The 15,508-nt window shown below is 37.6% G+C and overlaps 1 protein-coding gene across 3 annotated transcripts in view; it reads left to right on the forward strand.

Annotated features, from left to right (window-relative positions):
* Nucleotides 1-6,929, forward strand: part of LOC126470246 (WD and tetratricopeptide repeats protein 1-like) — a 198,250-nt gene extending 191,321 nt beyond the window's left edge. Inside the window, exon 15 of one of the 3 annotated variants that reach the window (XM_050097958.1) lies at nucleotides 6,511-6,929. In XM_050097958.1, the coding sequence (XP_049953915.1) occupies nucleotides 6,511-6,546 (36 nt within the window). In that variant the 3' untranslated portion in view covers nucleotides 6,547-6,929. The other 2 variants (XM_050097956.1, XM_050097957.1) reach the window with 2 other exon arrangements.
* The last annotated feature ends 8,579 nt before the right edge of the window (nucleotides 6,930-15,508 follow it).

Genomic DNA, 15,508 nt, shown 5'->3' on the forward strand with positions numbered 1-15,508 from the left:
CGAAATATCAAGTATATTGGAGAAAGAACGGATTGAAACTCGTAAAGATGAAATGTTGAGTTGCAGATAGTCACAACAAAAAGACTGTTACATATTTAGTTTTCAGCCAAAGCCACCAGTGATCCAATAGTTCAATAAAAGCTCACCCATCTTGTCATCTACTAGAACCTATAAACACTGAAGAGATATGTATTTCACAGAGTAATATCAGGGTCGTGGGGTTTGGAGGGGATCTGAGTGTCAGAGGGCGTAAGACCATTGCTTAGTATACCCGAAGATGTGTGCGGCAGTAAGTTGTTGAAATATTATGTGCAAATGAAATTATCAGCTCTGATAGAAATCTGAAACCGAAACTTCAACTTAAAAGCTAACCGTGGTCTGTAATACTAACTGGTAGATGAATATCAGAAGGCGGCTTCAGTTATAAAGTAAGCTGTGGCTTAATATTTAATGGCACAGACTATCATATTTTGTTAAACATGGTGAAGTTTTTACTATGTTTGAATGAATTAGTTTTAGCGTTTATGATGCCAAAATATTTTATATGTTACAAGAGGGGAAAAAACCAAAACAGTAGGCTGGTAAAGTTTAACCTGATTGTATGAGCACATACTTAGCCAACAGTTGTGCCCGGCTGATACTTTGTTATGCATGTTATACATTGCTAGTTCAGAGTTAATGTATCCTGAGAACTAAACTAGTGTATTGTGTTTTACAAGAAATTATACCTACCTCGCATCACAAGTAAAGAGTTATTTTGATTGATTGATTGATTTTTTTTTTTTTTTTTTATGGGTCAGTTATATCATACAGCACAAATTGTACAATTGATATTGGACAGACCAAAGAAAAGTTGATGCAGTACATAATCTTAACAAATAATAGCAAATTAAAGTTAGGTACATATTCCTACAATTTAATTTTTAAGTAACTTGTTTTGTTACGTATTCATGAATTCTTTTACAGAATAGAAACAGTGCTTTCTTAGAAATCCCTTTTGTTCAATTTTAAATTCTGGATAAGTAGCAAGTTTTATTTCCTCCAGTATCATCTTGTGTAGTATTACACCAGTGTTAATTATGCTCGTCTGAGACACTGCAGTTCTGTGATATTTTTGATGAATATTTGATTTCCCTCTGGTACAATACTTGGGTACATTTTTGTTTTGTAGTAGTTTCCCTGTTTTCAAGAGGTAGGCCCTAGTGAACAGGATAGTTCCATAAATGAGCAAGCTTGGAACATTCAGAACACCAAGCTCAGTAAAATGAGATTTACAGGACTCCATCTATTAAGGCCACAAATTGTTCTTAGAGCTTTGTGTTGAGTCTCCCCAGAAAATGATCCTATTTACATAGTGTAAGTTTTAATTGCACATTTGTTCTTTCTGCAATGAGTATAGGGGAAATTTACATTGAAATTACCACTGACTATAGATTGTTTCTGTCTTTGACATTAGTATACATTTTTCTTACTGTTTTTCTTCAATCGTGTCTTCATGATTTTTACATATTTGACATCATCATTTCCATATGTAGATTTGTAGGCTATTGGATTGAAAACATTTACAGTTAGCTCACGCATCTGTAAGGATAAAGAAGTTCAGAAAAGGCACCCAACATGATAAAGATTAATATGAATAATGTGCACCACACTTACAGAATTCACCAATGTGGACTTGGTCCACTGGGCACTTTGTTGCTGCCAAATAGTGAACGTTTAAGGGATGTGGTCACTGCTGAATGCATTTTGGTGTAGAGAAAATAGGCTTCTGAGATATTGGCACATCAGTGTCACAAGTGCTCTTTTACTACAATCTCGGAACATAACAATGGACCATCACATCATCAGTGTGTGGAGATCTGGACTTACCCACTCCAGTTGTGAGGAAAGTACAGAGCTGTAGAAACACTCAACATCAAGGTGTTCTTTTTGCTGCATCCCAGTTGTATTAGGTGTACACAAGCTTTCTTGGACACACTCTTTTCTTCCTAGCATCTGGGGATACAAAAAAACTGCTAAAATTTCTATCAAGTATGGTGAATTCGCAGGGAGTATTAAGAACCAACCAACAGAAATAGTTCGTTTTTGTAGTCCTGAGAAAACAACTCTGAAAAACAATGCCTTACTAGCAACATATATGTTTCTTATTGTTGAATTTGAAGGTGGGCTATTTTCATAAGCTGTCACTCTGTATTCGGCAAAATTCTGGGGTAAACCTGGTACATTGTATCCAACCAGAAGAGTACAAGGCAGGATCCTCATTTTAGGAACAACTACTTTCCGACAGACCACCAAGCTCCACACCTGAACTTTCAAATAAGAAGTATCTTAAAGTGTTTGATTTTTAGATGAAATGATGTTAAAAATAAAATGAAAACTGTGAGCAGCAAGTTGATAAAGTGAGCATTGTTCTCTCTGATGTTTAGAACACTAGGACCTCGGAACCCATTACTGTTCTTCATGCATCTCAAAGTAAGATGCTATGTACTAAACACAGTGTGTGATTGGTCCAAGATCACTAATGAGGAGTGAATATGTCTAGACTCATCAATAAGACATAACTCGGGCAAAGGTGTATTTTTGAGGTATGACTGTGAACATACCATTGTCGTTGTTTGAGTGCTGATTACTAAGGAGGACAGATGGAACTGGCTTAAACTATGATATTTCAGTTGGCCCCATGGGAAGTGGATCTAAGATAGTTTGCAGCTGAGAGACAGCACCTGATCACATTAAGATCCCTTACACAATGTTATGGGACTTGACAGTTAGCTCTAAACAACACCCTCCTTCCACTTTTCAAGTTGTTGCTGTTCATCTAATGTTGGCTTCACTCGGAGTTTATTGAAATCCTTGGAGTAAATTGTGAATAGTTGTGTATGTTCTCATTTATTGTGAGCTTCTTAGTCACTTTCGGTGTAGGTTAAGAAGATACCATTCTGTCATTAATAACTGAACTCTTGTTATACACAAGATTATCTTATGCTGATATCACCTTATAAGAATCTCTTCCAGTTTTGATAAGGTTTAAATTCTACTAGGAAGGAAGGAAACAAGAAAAAAGAGTAAAATGTAACATCTCTGCAGTAATGCAGTCCTCACAGGCATATTAAATTTTTATTTGTTCAAGGACAACGAAAGTAACCAGTCTTTTTGAAGAAACGAACATGGTAGAATGTGCCACTGCACAGATATAGGCTTGGCTCTGTCGTGGCATACCATCAGTGAGATGGAACTGGTATAAATTGTGATACATTCAATTGGCCCCTCTTAGATGTGGGAAATGGATTTGACACTGTTTGCAGCTTGAGACAAAACACTGGATCATATTCAGATCCATTACACAATGTCCAAATTGTCCCTATCTTCAATGGTGATTCGGTGTAAGTCATGCAGAGTTCATGATCATTGTCGACCCTTAAAAATAATTTGTTTCAATCAGTCCCACACAGGTTCGTTTATCTCATGTTCGGGGAACAGGTAGGCTACTCCAATCTGTTGATTCTTGCATGCTGACAGGTCGTGTTCATGAAAACAACCATGATTAGCACACAAGTTATCAACTGTCAAGATGAAATTTTCACCAAAATGTTGGTTGCAGAACCTTGTTCCTGTGCTGTAGAGCAGAGGAATCGCCCTTAAACATGAGAGATATGGTACAGTGGCCCCATTTAGTGCTATCCTAGAACATCACTCCACTACCACCTTGTTGCACATGTGATATACAGTATTGCTGGTGTTCAATCTACCAGGTTGCCTTCAAACATATTGTCAGTGTACAAATACATCATAATTTACCCCATAAACATCACCCAGTTGTGGTGCGCAATGTGTGCCCGCCATGGTCTTTGGGAATGGAGATTCTCATCATGCATTTGTCTCCTAATAGTTTGATGTGATACGTGACATCCTGTAGCCTCTCTGAATGCCGAATTCAGTTCTAGAGCACTCAGCCTGCAGTTCCGCTGACTTTAAAGTTGTAGATATCAGTCATCCCATGCACCTGTCAAATGTGGAACTGATTCTGTGACTGCACCATGTCAAGAAAATTCCCTGGTTAACAATTATTCTGCGCATAATGTGAAGAAGTTGACCTGATGATCGATTGTCCTTCTTGATGTGGTGGATGTTCACTCCTGTGTTCCGCAGACATCTTTAATACATCCCTTCAGGTGCTTTACTTTCAACTGCGATGCTCCAATTAATTTTAATTTGGCATTTTACTTGTAGATAATGCTTATGGTAACACTGTGTGTGTGTGTGTGTGTGTGTGTGTGTGTGTGGGTGCACGCGCACGCTTTTTTTTTTTTTTTTTTTTTTTTTTACAAAAAGTGTCAGGAGTGGCCTTCCTATCTGTACAGGAACAGGTAAAATAGCAACACACCTGAACAGTGTAATGGGGTGATGAAACACTTTTCTTAATGTGTGTATATATGAGGACAGTTAGTCTGAGATTTGAGGCCTGTGTATTACAGTGAGGTGCCAGTCTCTCAACTGTTGCACCCATCACCTAGTAATTGTATTTGGAGGCACATCTTTTGAGAAGGCCATGGGTGTCCCCCACCCCCCCCACCCCCCTCCCACCCCCACCCACCACCCCAAGCACTTCTTTCAGGCTTTGCACAATTTCCCTCTTCCCACTGCCATTTTACTATCTTCGCACAAACTGAACAATACTGCGTACATTAATAAGGAACTATTTGTCATAGTGTATTAGTACATGACTTCTTTAATCTTTGTTACAAATTTCTTCATAATCAAGGACTCATTATCAGTGGTCCAGCAGCTTACTGTAGGCGTGTTCTTGTACTTGTCAGAAAATGTCATATGGAAGTTCTGACACAAAATAAACTAGACTGATGATGTAAATTTGTGTACTTACCAAATACATCCAGGTAGTAGTAGTTGTGATCAAAATGAGACCGATTTAAATTGACAGATCTCTGCATTAATTCCTTTCACTGCTCAAAATATTTCTACATGATGTTTTCCATTATGCTGTTGAGGAACTCTCTCTCACTCTCAGGTGGAGTGCAAGAACACAGCTGTTGTAAGCTACTCATCTGCTACCATTGAGAAAATTTTTATGAAACTTGTCACAGAGAAAGGCTCAACCCAAGATCAACAAATAGTCACACACAAATACTCCATGACAAATAGTTTCTTGTTAGCAAGAGCAGTCTCATTTCTCTTGTGCCAGTATACTGCATTTTGTGTCATTGATGTCTTGTTGAGCTATTTTGAGTGTGGGAGCAATCTCCTGAAGGTAGTCTTCAACATGTGATGTCTTCATAATTTCCACGGAGAATTAATCTCTGTGGCAAGAGTTCTGAATATTTTTTATTGTAATAGTGGTGTTTCAGTTAGCTGATATATGGGAGACTTAAGTGACCAGACAAAACTGGTTTCAAATTTTTGAGTGATTCAGTTCTGTGTATTTTTCGTAATGCATGTGTTTTTAATATTCTGCTACTTAGAAAAATGGCAGTTGCTCTGAATTTAAAGTGGTAATAATACTAATAATTTTTTGAAGTATCTGCCTCCTTGATTTCATAAAAATCTAAAAGTTGCATTTTTGCCACACCTTAGACCACTGAAAGCACAGTCCCACAAAACTACAAATTTTTAAGGTGGATCAGCCAACGAGCATGGGAAGTAAAGATAAATAGACATAACTAGTCCTGCAGTGTGAAGCTGTTACGTACTAACATATGGTTTTTTTTCCAGCAAAATACTGTAGCTAAATTTCTTATATTTCATCTTTTACAGGATGGTTCCAAAAATGATAGAGAGGTGTTAAACCTATATGATGCTGCATCTGCAAACCAAAAACGAATGAATGCAGATCCATTTGAAGTAATGCTTATAAATATGGGTTATCGTATCCAGGCGATGCGGGGTGGAAATTCAGAGTCTAGTAATGAGGGAGATCATCCCACAATTAATTGCCGGCCAAGTTAACAGTAGTAGATCACATGTGGCAGTGTAATGATTGAATGTTCCCTCAAACCAAAGTATTAGTTGTTGGGAACTGTTGGAAAAGCTGAACTTATACTAAATTGATAGAATTGTATTGTACATTATGCACATATTTTTAATATTTGTGAGATATTTAATTGCACGAATAGTGTAATGATATAAAGTGTGTATTTGTATAGACTTTTGAGAGTCTACATTTTGCATTGTGGCGTTTATGCTTGAGAATATTTTGAAGAGGTATCATGAGTGTTCATATCTACATAAAAATATTTATTAAAAATGTTTGAGAAATGAACAAGCGATTTCTTTTAATATTTTTGTGTGCTTGATGTAAAGTTGTCTGAAATTCAGAAATTTCATTGAAAATATGTTAGCGCAAACCCTGTAGATATGTATATGTTGTTGTTTCATTAAAGGTAATTGATACTTCATGAATGACAGAGAGAGCATCAGGAGTTCCTGTTTTCTAGCCATCTCTTGCATATGATAGATCATAATTTCATAAAAAAAATCATTTTCTCCCCAATGCAGCTGGCGGAAAACCTGTTGTGGAAATTAATGATTTAATTCACCTACAAGAAGCAAAGGAGTTGGTGAAGTTATAACCAAGACAGATCGATGCAGTGAGGATTACAGTATTATTTGCAGTTATACAGAATGGGTAATTTTGGATTTGGGGTCACAAACGCATACAAGGAACATGGAAAAATTTTAAACTGCCTTAAAAATTCTTGGCCATAAATATATCAGGTAAATTTAATAAGTTGTTACTAGGTCTTTACCAGATCTTGTCAATTACTAGGTGCAAAATACCTTTATGTGTAACTGTACTCTAGAAGACTGAACATGTATGTGATGTTTTTATTTATTATTTGTGTATATGTTTTTTCTGTTTGCTGAGGAAAACATGTAAGAATACTGATCAAAATATGTTGTCCTTGAATTCTCTACTTACTGTTTCTATTATTTTGTGTTGTCATTGTCATCAGCACCCAAAAACAGGTGTCAGGTATAATTTTGATACACTGTGTTTTATTGTGTTGTGTAAATTATGTCACATACACCCAGTTATGTTATACACATCCAGTGCGAGGAGATCTTCATGTACGTGTAACATATCAGTAAAAAATATATATAGTACACATTTACAAAACACTACATGATAATATTTCCACAGATAATACATGAGGTGGTCCTGCAGGATGATTAAAAAAATTGGACATAATTTAAAAATCATACCACAAACATTTGAATGTGTAAATAAGACAAATGTTAGGCTATTATAGCCAAGCATTGTTGAAACAAAAAAGGTTAAAAGTATTACTTATACGTATTGCATTACTGCACTGAAACAGTGTCGAAGCCAAGTATTTCATAGTATTCTTGTTATGTGACCCAGTTAGTGATTTGTCACCAAAAATAATCAATTTTTGAGAATATATTATTATTGGATAGATCAAACAATCTACTCACCTAGCTGCAGCAGAAGAAAACTCGGGTTAAAGAAACATGCAAGCTTGAGCCACTGGCTCCTTCTGACAGAAGGGTTGAAGGGGGAGGATGAGGGATGAAGTAAAAGGACTGATAAGGCTTAGGAAATTAGGAGAGTTCAGAAAAGTCACCCAGAACCCCGGCTCAGCAGAGACTTGCCACATGGTAAGTCCCCCCTAAGATTATTTTCTGGGTGACTTTTCCAAAGTATATTCATTGTGAGGTTAAATATCACTTTTTATATGTTTGCTTTCAAACAAAAATTGTTTTGGTGAAGGATTCTACATCTGCATACATATTCCGCAAGCCGCCATACAGTACATGGTGTAGTGTACCATGTATCACTGCTGTTCATTCCATTTCTTGTTCCTCTCGCAAATGGAACAACAGAAAAACCCATTCTGTATATGCTTCCATATGGGCCCTGGTTTCTTATATCTCGACTCTATGGTCCTTAAACAGGATGTATGTTGATGGTAGTAGGATTTATCTCCACTGTGTCACAAATGCTGGTTCTCTAAACTTCCTCATGAAAAGAACTTACTCTTCCCTCCTGAGATTCCAATTTGAGTTTAAGGAATATTTTTTAAATGCTTGCATGTTGATTGAAGCTATTGGTAACAAGTCCAGCTGCACACGTATAAATTGCTTTGATATCATCTTTTAATTTGACCTATTGGTGATCCCAAACACTTGAGAATGTGTCACAGAAGTGCTCTGTTCTCTGCCTCCTTTATAGATGAGTTATACATTAGTAGAATTCTCCCTGTAGACTGAAATCCACATCTGTCTTCCCTACAACATACATTACATACTCATTCCATTTGATGTCACTTTGCAGTGTTATCCCTAAATATTTAATTGATATGACAGTGTCAAGCAAGTGCACCACTAATATTTTATTTGAACATTATGAGATTGATTCTGCTTTAAGCAAACATAATTTTCTTCCCTGCCGGCCGGAGTGGCCGAGCGGTTCTAGGTGCTACAGTCTGGAACCGCGCGACCACTATGGTCTCAGCTTCGAATCCTGCCTCGGTGCACCTAAGGAGGTTAGTTCGGTTTAAGTAGTTCTAAGTTCTAGGGGACTGATGCCCTCAGTCGTTAAGTCCCATAGTGCTCAGAGCCATTTGAATTTTCTGCCCCCCCCCCCCAACCCCCTCCCCCCTCCTCCTCCTCCATATATGTATTTTCAGTGGGTTGATTATATTGTTGCTAATGTAGCCATTGGTCATCTGAAGTACAACTGATATTTTGATACTGTTTGTCATCTGCAGTTTTTGAAATTTTTTGGATTCCAGGTTTTCATGTTTCATAAACAGTGACGCTGTGTTCATTTACGATTACAGTTCCATGGGGGGACCATGTGAGATCTGTTTATGAAATTTTTTGTAAGCAGTAGTACAGTGTGTGTTTAATGAGTACAGTTTCACAGAATCATAACAGCATGAAACAACAAAAATTGCAAATTACAGACTATACCAAAATGTCAGCTGTGCAGCAAATGAGGAGACACCTATATGAGCAACAATATGTCCCATTAAGAAAATACAATAAAATTGCTGAATACAGTGAAACTTCATCAGAACAAATGTGGTTGAAAAATAAGAAAAATTGTGTTTGCTCAAAGGAGAATCCTTCTTCAAAACAAATTTAAAAAGTAAGAAGCATAAAGCTATGCTGTAGTTGTGAACATAGAGGTATTTTGTTTCTGTAGCTGCTGTTCGTGTTTGCTTTTTTATAGAGAAGAGAAAACTGGAAAGGAAATGACAGATAAAATGACCTTTAGCTATTAAACAACTGACAAGGGGATGACGTGGTGGGGGATGTGCATCAGAGAACAGACCGAGTAGTGTTGTTGTTTTAAGGTACCGGTTATCTGATTGTGGTGCACACCGGTGGACCTATGTTCAGAAAAGTTATCCTTGAAAATTGGATAAGTTTGCCATCCATTAAAGCAGGTTTGATCCTTGAAATATTATTATCGCCCAGCGCATAAGGTCCAAATTTGCACTGTGAGATGGGGGATTGATATTGGTCAAAAGTGAGTTTTTCTTTTTTATTCTTGCTTTACTTTCTCTTTTGATAACAGCTAATAATCACCTTCATAGTCTGCAAATCATATGACAAAGAGATAAAATACAATTGATTTGATTTTTTAATATGCCTTAGGCAATACAGATTTGATAATTGTGAGATGATTTGCAATTTTCAGGGTATAGTGGTCATATAAACATTGGTAACATAATTGTTCTTGCACCATGAAGGACACATCATAGCAGTGCCATTTGATTTTTAATACTTTTAAGGCCAACTAATTTAATTAACAATCTGAAATAGTTTTGTTTCATCCATACCCTACATACTATAACATGTTCCAAAAGGCAAGTGAGCTAAAAATCCAATAAATTAGTAATGGGATTTTAATTGCAACTTTATGTTTAGAAATTGCATGTAAGTTCTGAAACAGTACAGGTGCACATCAAATTTCCTTAGCCACATTTTTAACCTATTGAAAGATGTACGTCACGTGGCTGACAAAATACTGTACATGTTGGGGGGAAAACTGTTATATTATAACAGTGAATGGTTACTGACTGTGCTTGCCTGATGATAATGAAATAAGTCAGTACTCAGAGAACAAGAATAAAAGAACCATGCATAACTTATTAAATGTATCTTTATTAGACAACTGTGACTGTTACTTCAAGTGAACGTATGTGATTATGAAACACCTTCTCCAGACACAATTTTTCACCTGATTGCTTACATTTATTCAGTGTTGCTACTGTGTGTGAGGCAAGACTTGTTTTCCTTTATTGTTTGTGAAGCATTCATTTTTGTTCCATGTCTTCAAAACTCATAGCCATTTTTTGGAGGTTCTTCCAAATTATTAAAATATTTTATGTGGTTGGTTTTGTGTGTGCCACGCTCCTTCTAGCTCTCAATACATTAGCTAGCAATGAATAGAAGCATGATAAGCACAGTAGTGAACATAGGCAGTAGGTGCAAAAACATCAAGAGTATGAAATAAATTTCATGAAATAGATAGCAACAAACAATCTGTATCTGCCATTCACAGTAAATTATGTACATTGTCGCAAATAACAAATGATACAAATGTGATATTACACGTTTGGTAGAAACTGACATAAAAAAGAACTAGCCTATTTTAATATTCCCTTATCAGAAAAGCACCTACAAAATTACTGATGATTTTAAAAGATAAGGCATAAAAGCAGACGTCACAAAAAATAAAATAAATCTTTTCCCAGTGGAGCAGGAGACTGGATACATTAAAGAGGAACCACATGTCTATAATATCAAATGTCCAGACTGTCCCGGCTTTTACAGAAGTGGAACAGATAGATCATGACAGCTCAGCGATTAAATGCGCAACAGAAATATCAGTAGCAACACATGTAATAACAGCAGATATAACTTATGAGATGTCACTAATCAGCTCACAATCTGCACAGTTTGAAGCATCCAACCTTACTGGTACTATAACACACAGACATGAATAATGAACAAATGGACAGTGAGTAGAATAGACTACTATATGTTTAGCAATGACTGCACCTTCATAAACATGCGCGCGCGCGCACACACACACACACACACACACACACACACACACACACACACACACACACACACACACACACACAGTGGGGCTAGAGTGAAGCTCAGATCCACTTAACATAAGGTTGTCAGACATCCACGTGCAGCTGAGCTGCTTCTTTACGTGGTGGATGTCAGACCTGCCAAAAATCCAACTGGGCCAGTTGAACCACACCAATCCATCTAAGTTTCCCCATACACAGCAAGGTTTGGCTCAGCATGATGCCATTTGGCCTGTTATATTGTTGGTGTGTCGTGGCCTTAAAGGTGGAACATTGTGGGGGATGGAATGTAATTAGTTTCCACCTTGATGAACACATATGTCTTAGTACAGGACTTTCTGTGTGCCAACAATAATTTCCTTGAAACTTCCTGGCAGATTAAAACTGTGTGCCGGACCGAGACTCGAACTCGGGACCTTTGCCTTTCGTGGGCAAGTGCTCTACTGGCGAAAGTAAAGCTGTGAGGACGGGGCATGAGTCGTGCTTGGGTAGCTCAGTTGATAGAGCACTTGCCCGCGAAAGGCAAAGGTCCCGAGTTCGAGTCTCGGTCCGGCACACAGTTTTAATCTGACAGGAAGTTTCATATCAGTGCACACTCCGCTGCAGAGTGAAAATCTCATTCTGGAAATAATTTCCTTGTAGGTAGATACTATTTTAGATATTTACAAGAATTTCCTGTGAAATTAAGATACTCTAATTTACATAAAAATATTTTATAATTTACACTTGGTCATTGACAGAAGACAGAATGTGGTAGTAGCCTGCAATTAATTGTTAATTGAGTAAAGTCCATTCTAACTTTATGGATGTTATTTGTAGGCAGATGATTATTGCTCCTGATATTAACTTCCTTAAAATTTTTGAGAATGCTGGCAAATGTTAAAGTGGGTGGATATTTGGTATTATTTTTTTATCTTATTTTCTTATAAACCACTTTATAAGAAAATGGTTGAACTTCAGCATTTTTCTGCGAGGCAGTAAATGATATTACTGTTAAATGATTGATTATACAAATAAGAAATTATTAAACTCAGAACAATACATTAATTTTGTTGATACTTTATCCTTATCACTAGAATTTTTTTTATTTTAAAGGTTTTATGGTAATCATTACACCTTCAGGTTTAATGGAACTTGGCCAAATCCTCACTTCATACAGAATGACTATCTAGTATTTTTTAGTATATACCTATTTCTGAACAGCTCTGTACTACAACTTTATCAAATTTATCTTCATCTCATAAACAAACTTTTAATGTTTACTTCACAAGCCACGGCACATTTACATGTACAACTATATCTGTACTCTGCAACTCACTATCCACTGAGTAATGAAGGATATGTAGAATACATCAACATTTGTAGTTTCCAACAGACTATACTATAGACAGAATCAATTTCCTCCAGTGTTTTCGACATGTGGATGGTATGTTTGTCAGTAGCTTCTCCCTCCTCCTCATCATCAACCACCTTTTACATCCAGTGTTCTCCAGTTTGTAGTTTGTATCTTAATCTCTGTCTTCCCCTACAATTGTTACCCTCTGTATCTCCCTTTTGTACCATGTGAATGATTCTATGTATCATATTGTCGCCTCTTCTAGGTAGCATTTTTTTTCCTTTCAATGCTAATTCTGCTGGGAACCTCCTCATTTCTTATAAATCCACTCAATTTTCATAATTTTTCTGTAATTCTGTATGTCAAACTCTTTGATTCTCTTCCTTTCTGATTTGTCCACAGTTCTTGATTCACTTACATACAATGCTGTGCTCCATACATGTATCCTCATAAAGCTGTTTCTAAAGTTAAGGTCTGTGTTTGCTATTAGTTACATTCTTTTGATAAGGAATCTTCTCTTTACCTGTGCCTCCTGTGTTGTACTTCGCTTCGTCAGTAATGAGTTATTTTACATCCAAAGTAGCAGAATTCCTTCTTCATATGCTATGTGGGCACCAATTTGGATGTTACACATATTCAGTGCTCAGTGAACTGTTCTTTCTATTGAACAGGTTCTATAATTCTTCCTTGCTTTCACAAAGGGTAGCAGTATTGTAAAAGAATCTTATCATTGGTATCCTTTTGCACTGAATTTTTTTCAAACTTCTGAATCTTTTTTTATTCCCTTCATTGCTTTTTCTGAGTGATCATATACATAACTAGGTCTAGACTGGGACTTAGCATCTATTCCACAATGCCAGGTCTTGTAAGCGATGACGTCTCGGTCGGCGAAAGATTTGACTCCAGGTAGAGAGGCATTTTCACATCGAACAATAGCAAGGGTGAACCATCCACTTCCAGTATTCCCTGTGCCAGCATCGAGACTAAAATCAACTAGACATCCACAGAAAAATATGGGTCCATTCAATATAACACTTTCTGCGGTTCCATTTGTGCCAAGTTTATTTTCGAGGCTTAATATGTGTTTGTAGACAGGTATGCGGTGGCGGCATTGACGATACACACATTGACGAGGCATAGTGCTTCAATGCTGTTGCAGATAGAGCTCACAGCGGAATGATTCCGCTGGCGTGCACTGCCCGCTTATATAGGGAGTGAACAACCTTGGTTACGTAACGGAGCTGATAAGGGATTTAGACTCTGCAGGCACCAGCAAGCGAGCAGTTTACAAAAATATAGAAAACATTGAACTTACTACAACATCAGGAGACAAGAAAAATCACATTCCAGTCAAGAGTGTGGCAGCCCACACCCTTGTTGATGGACCTTGTGTATTTCTTGGATGTTCACTTAATTTTAACTTGGATATAAATGACCAAAATCTTTATTAGCAATTTCAAACATATGATATGTGCGATAGGCAATTACATCTCTATCATTAAAACTTTCAAGTCCAGGTACGCTAGAAACTCCACTACCACCTCTCACCATGGCAACAGTGAACCATCCATTTCCATGTGAGAATGTGTCGTTTATATCCAAGCTAAAATTAAGTGAACATCCAAGAAATACACAAGGTCCATCGACGAGGGTGTGGACTGCCACACTCTTGACTGGAATGCGATTTTTCTTGTCTCCTGATGTTGTAGTAAGTTCAATGTTTTCTATATTTTTGTAAACTGTTGTGCGATGATGATGTCGATATCTCAGGCATGCTGAAAATGTAACTCTAACTCGTGATGTAACTCTGTACTATAACTATTAATAAAGTGTGAACTGTAGCGTCAGCCATTAACCGTACAAGGGTACATCTTGAACCGGGGGCTCAAGGATGCAACAGTTTTGAAAAATTAACAAAGCATAGTGCCGCACTGCCCGCTGGGCGCCTAGCCAGTTGGTTACCGCTTGGCTCGGCGCCAGGCCGGCGCACCAGCAGACGCGCACACCTAGAACACCCAGTGTGCCAGTATGGGATAACACTCGCTTGCTGGTGCCTGCAGAGTCTAAGTCCCTTATCAGCTCCGTTACGTAACCAAGGTTGTTCGCTCCCTATATAAGCAGGCAGTGCACGCCAGCGAATCATTCTGCTGTGAGCTCTATCTGCAACAGCATTGAAGCACTATGCCTCGTCGACGTGTGTATCATCAACGCCGCCACCGCATACTGTAGAGTCATAAGCAGATTTACCAAAATCTTTATTAGCAATTTCAAACATATGATATGTGCGATAGGCAATTACGTCTCTATCATTAAAACTTTCAAGTCCAGGTACGCTAGAAACTCCACTACCACCTCTCACTATGGCAACAGTGAACCATCCATTTCCATGTGAGAATGTGTCGTTTATATCCAAGCTAAAATTAAGTGAACATCCAAGAAATACACAAGGTCCATCGACGAGGGCGTGGGCTGCCACACTCTTGACTGGAATGCGATTTTTCTTGTCTCCTGATGTAGTAAGTTCAATGTTTTCTATATTTTTGTAAACTGTCGTGCGACAGCAGAAGATATCGACCTCGTCGTTGCACAACAGTTTACAAAAATATAGAAAACATTGAACTTACTACATCAGGAGACAAGAAAAATCGCATTCCAGTCAAGAGTGTGGCAGCCCACGCCCTCGTCGATGGACCTTGTGTATTTCTTGGATGTTCACTTAATTTTAGCTTGGATATAAACGACACATTCTCACATGGAAATGGATGGTTAACTGTTGCCATAGTGAGAGGTGGTACTGGAGTTTCTAGTGTACCTGGACTTGAAAGTTTTAATGATAGAGATGTAATTGCCTATCGCACATATCATATGTTTGAAATTGCTAATAAAGATTTTGGTAAATCTGCTTATGACTCTACCTCTCCACATTGAACTTACTACAACATCAGGAGACAAGAAAACTCGCATTCCAGTCAAGAGTGTGGCAGCCTACTGTGCCTCGTTATTAATTATGAATTGAGCAAGTACCTGCTTATTGAAGTTACCTTTTAGCGTTGGGCAGGATGGGTTGCATGCTTCA

This window comes from Schistocerca serialis, chromosome 3 (genome assembly GCF_023864345.2).
Source record: "Schistocerca serialis cubense isolate TAMUIC-IGC-003099 chromosome 3, iqSchSeri2.2, whole genome shotgun sequence".
Lineage (NCBI taxonomy): Eukaryota > Metazoa > Arthropoda > Insecta > Orthoptera > Acrididae > Schistocerca > Schistocerca serialis.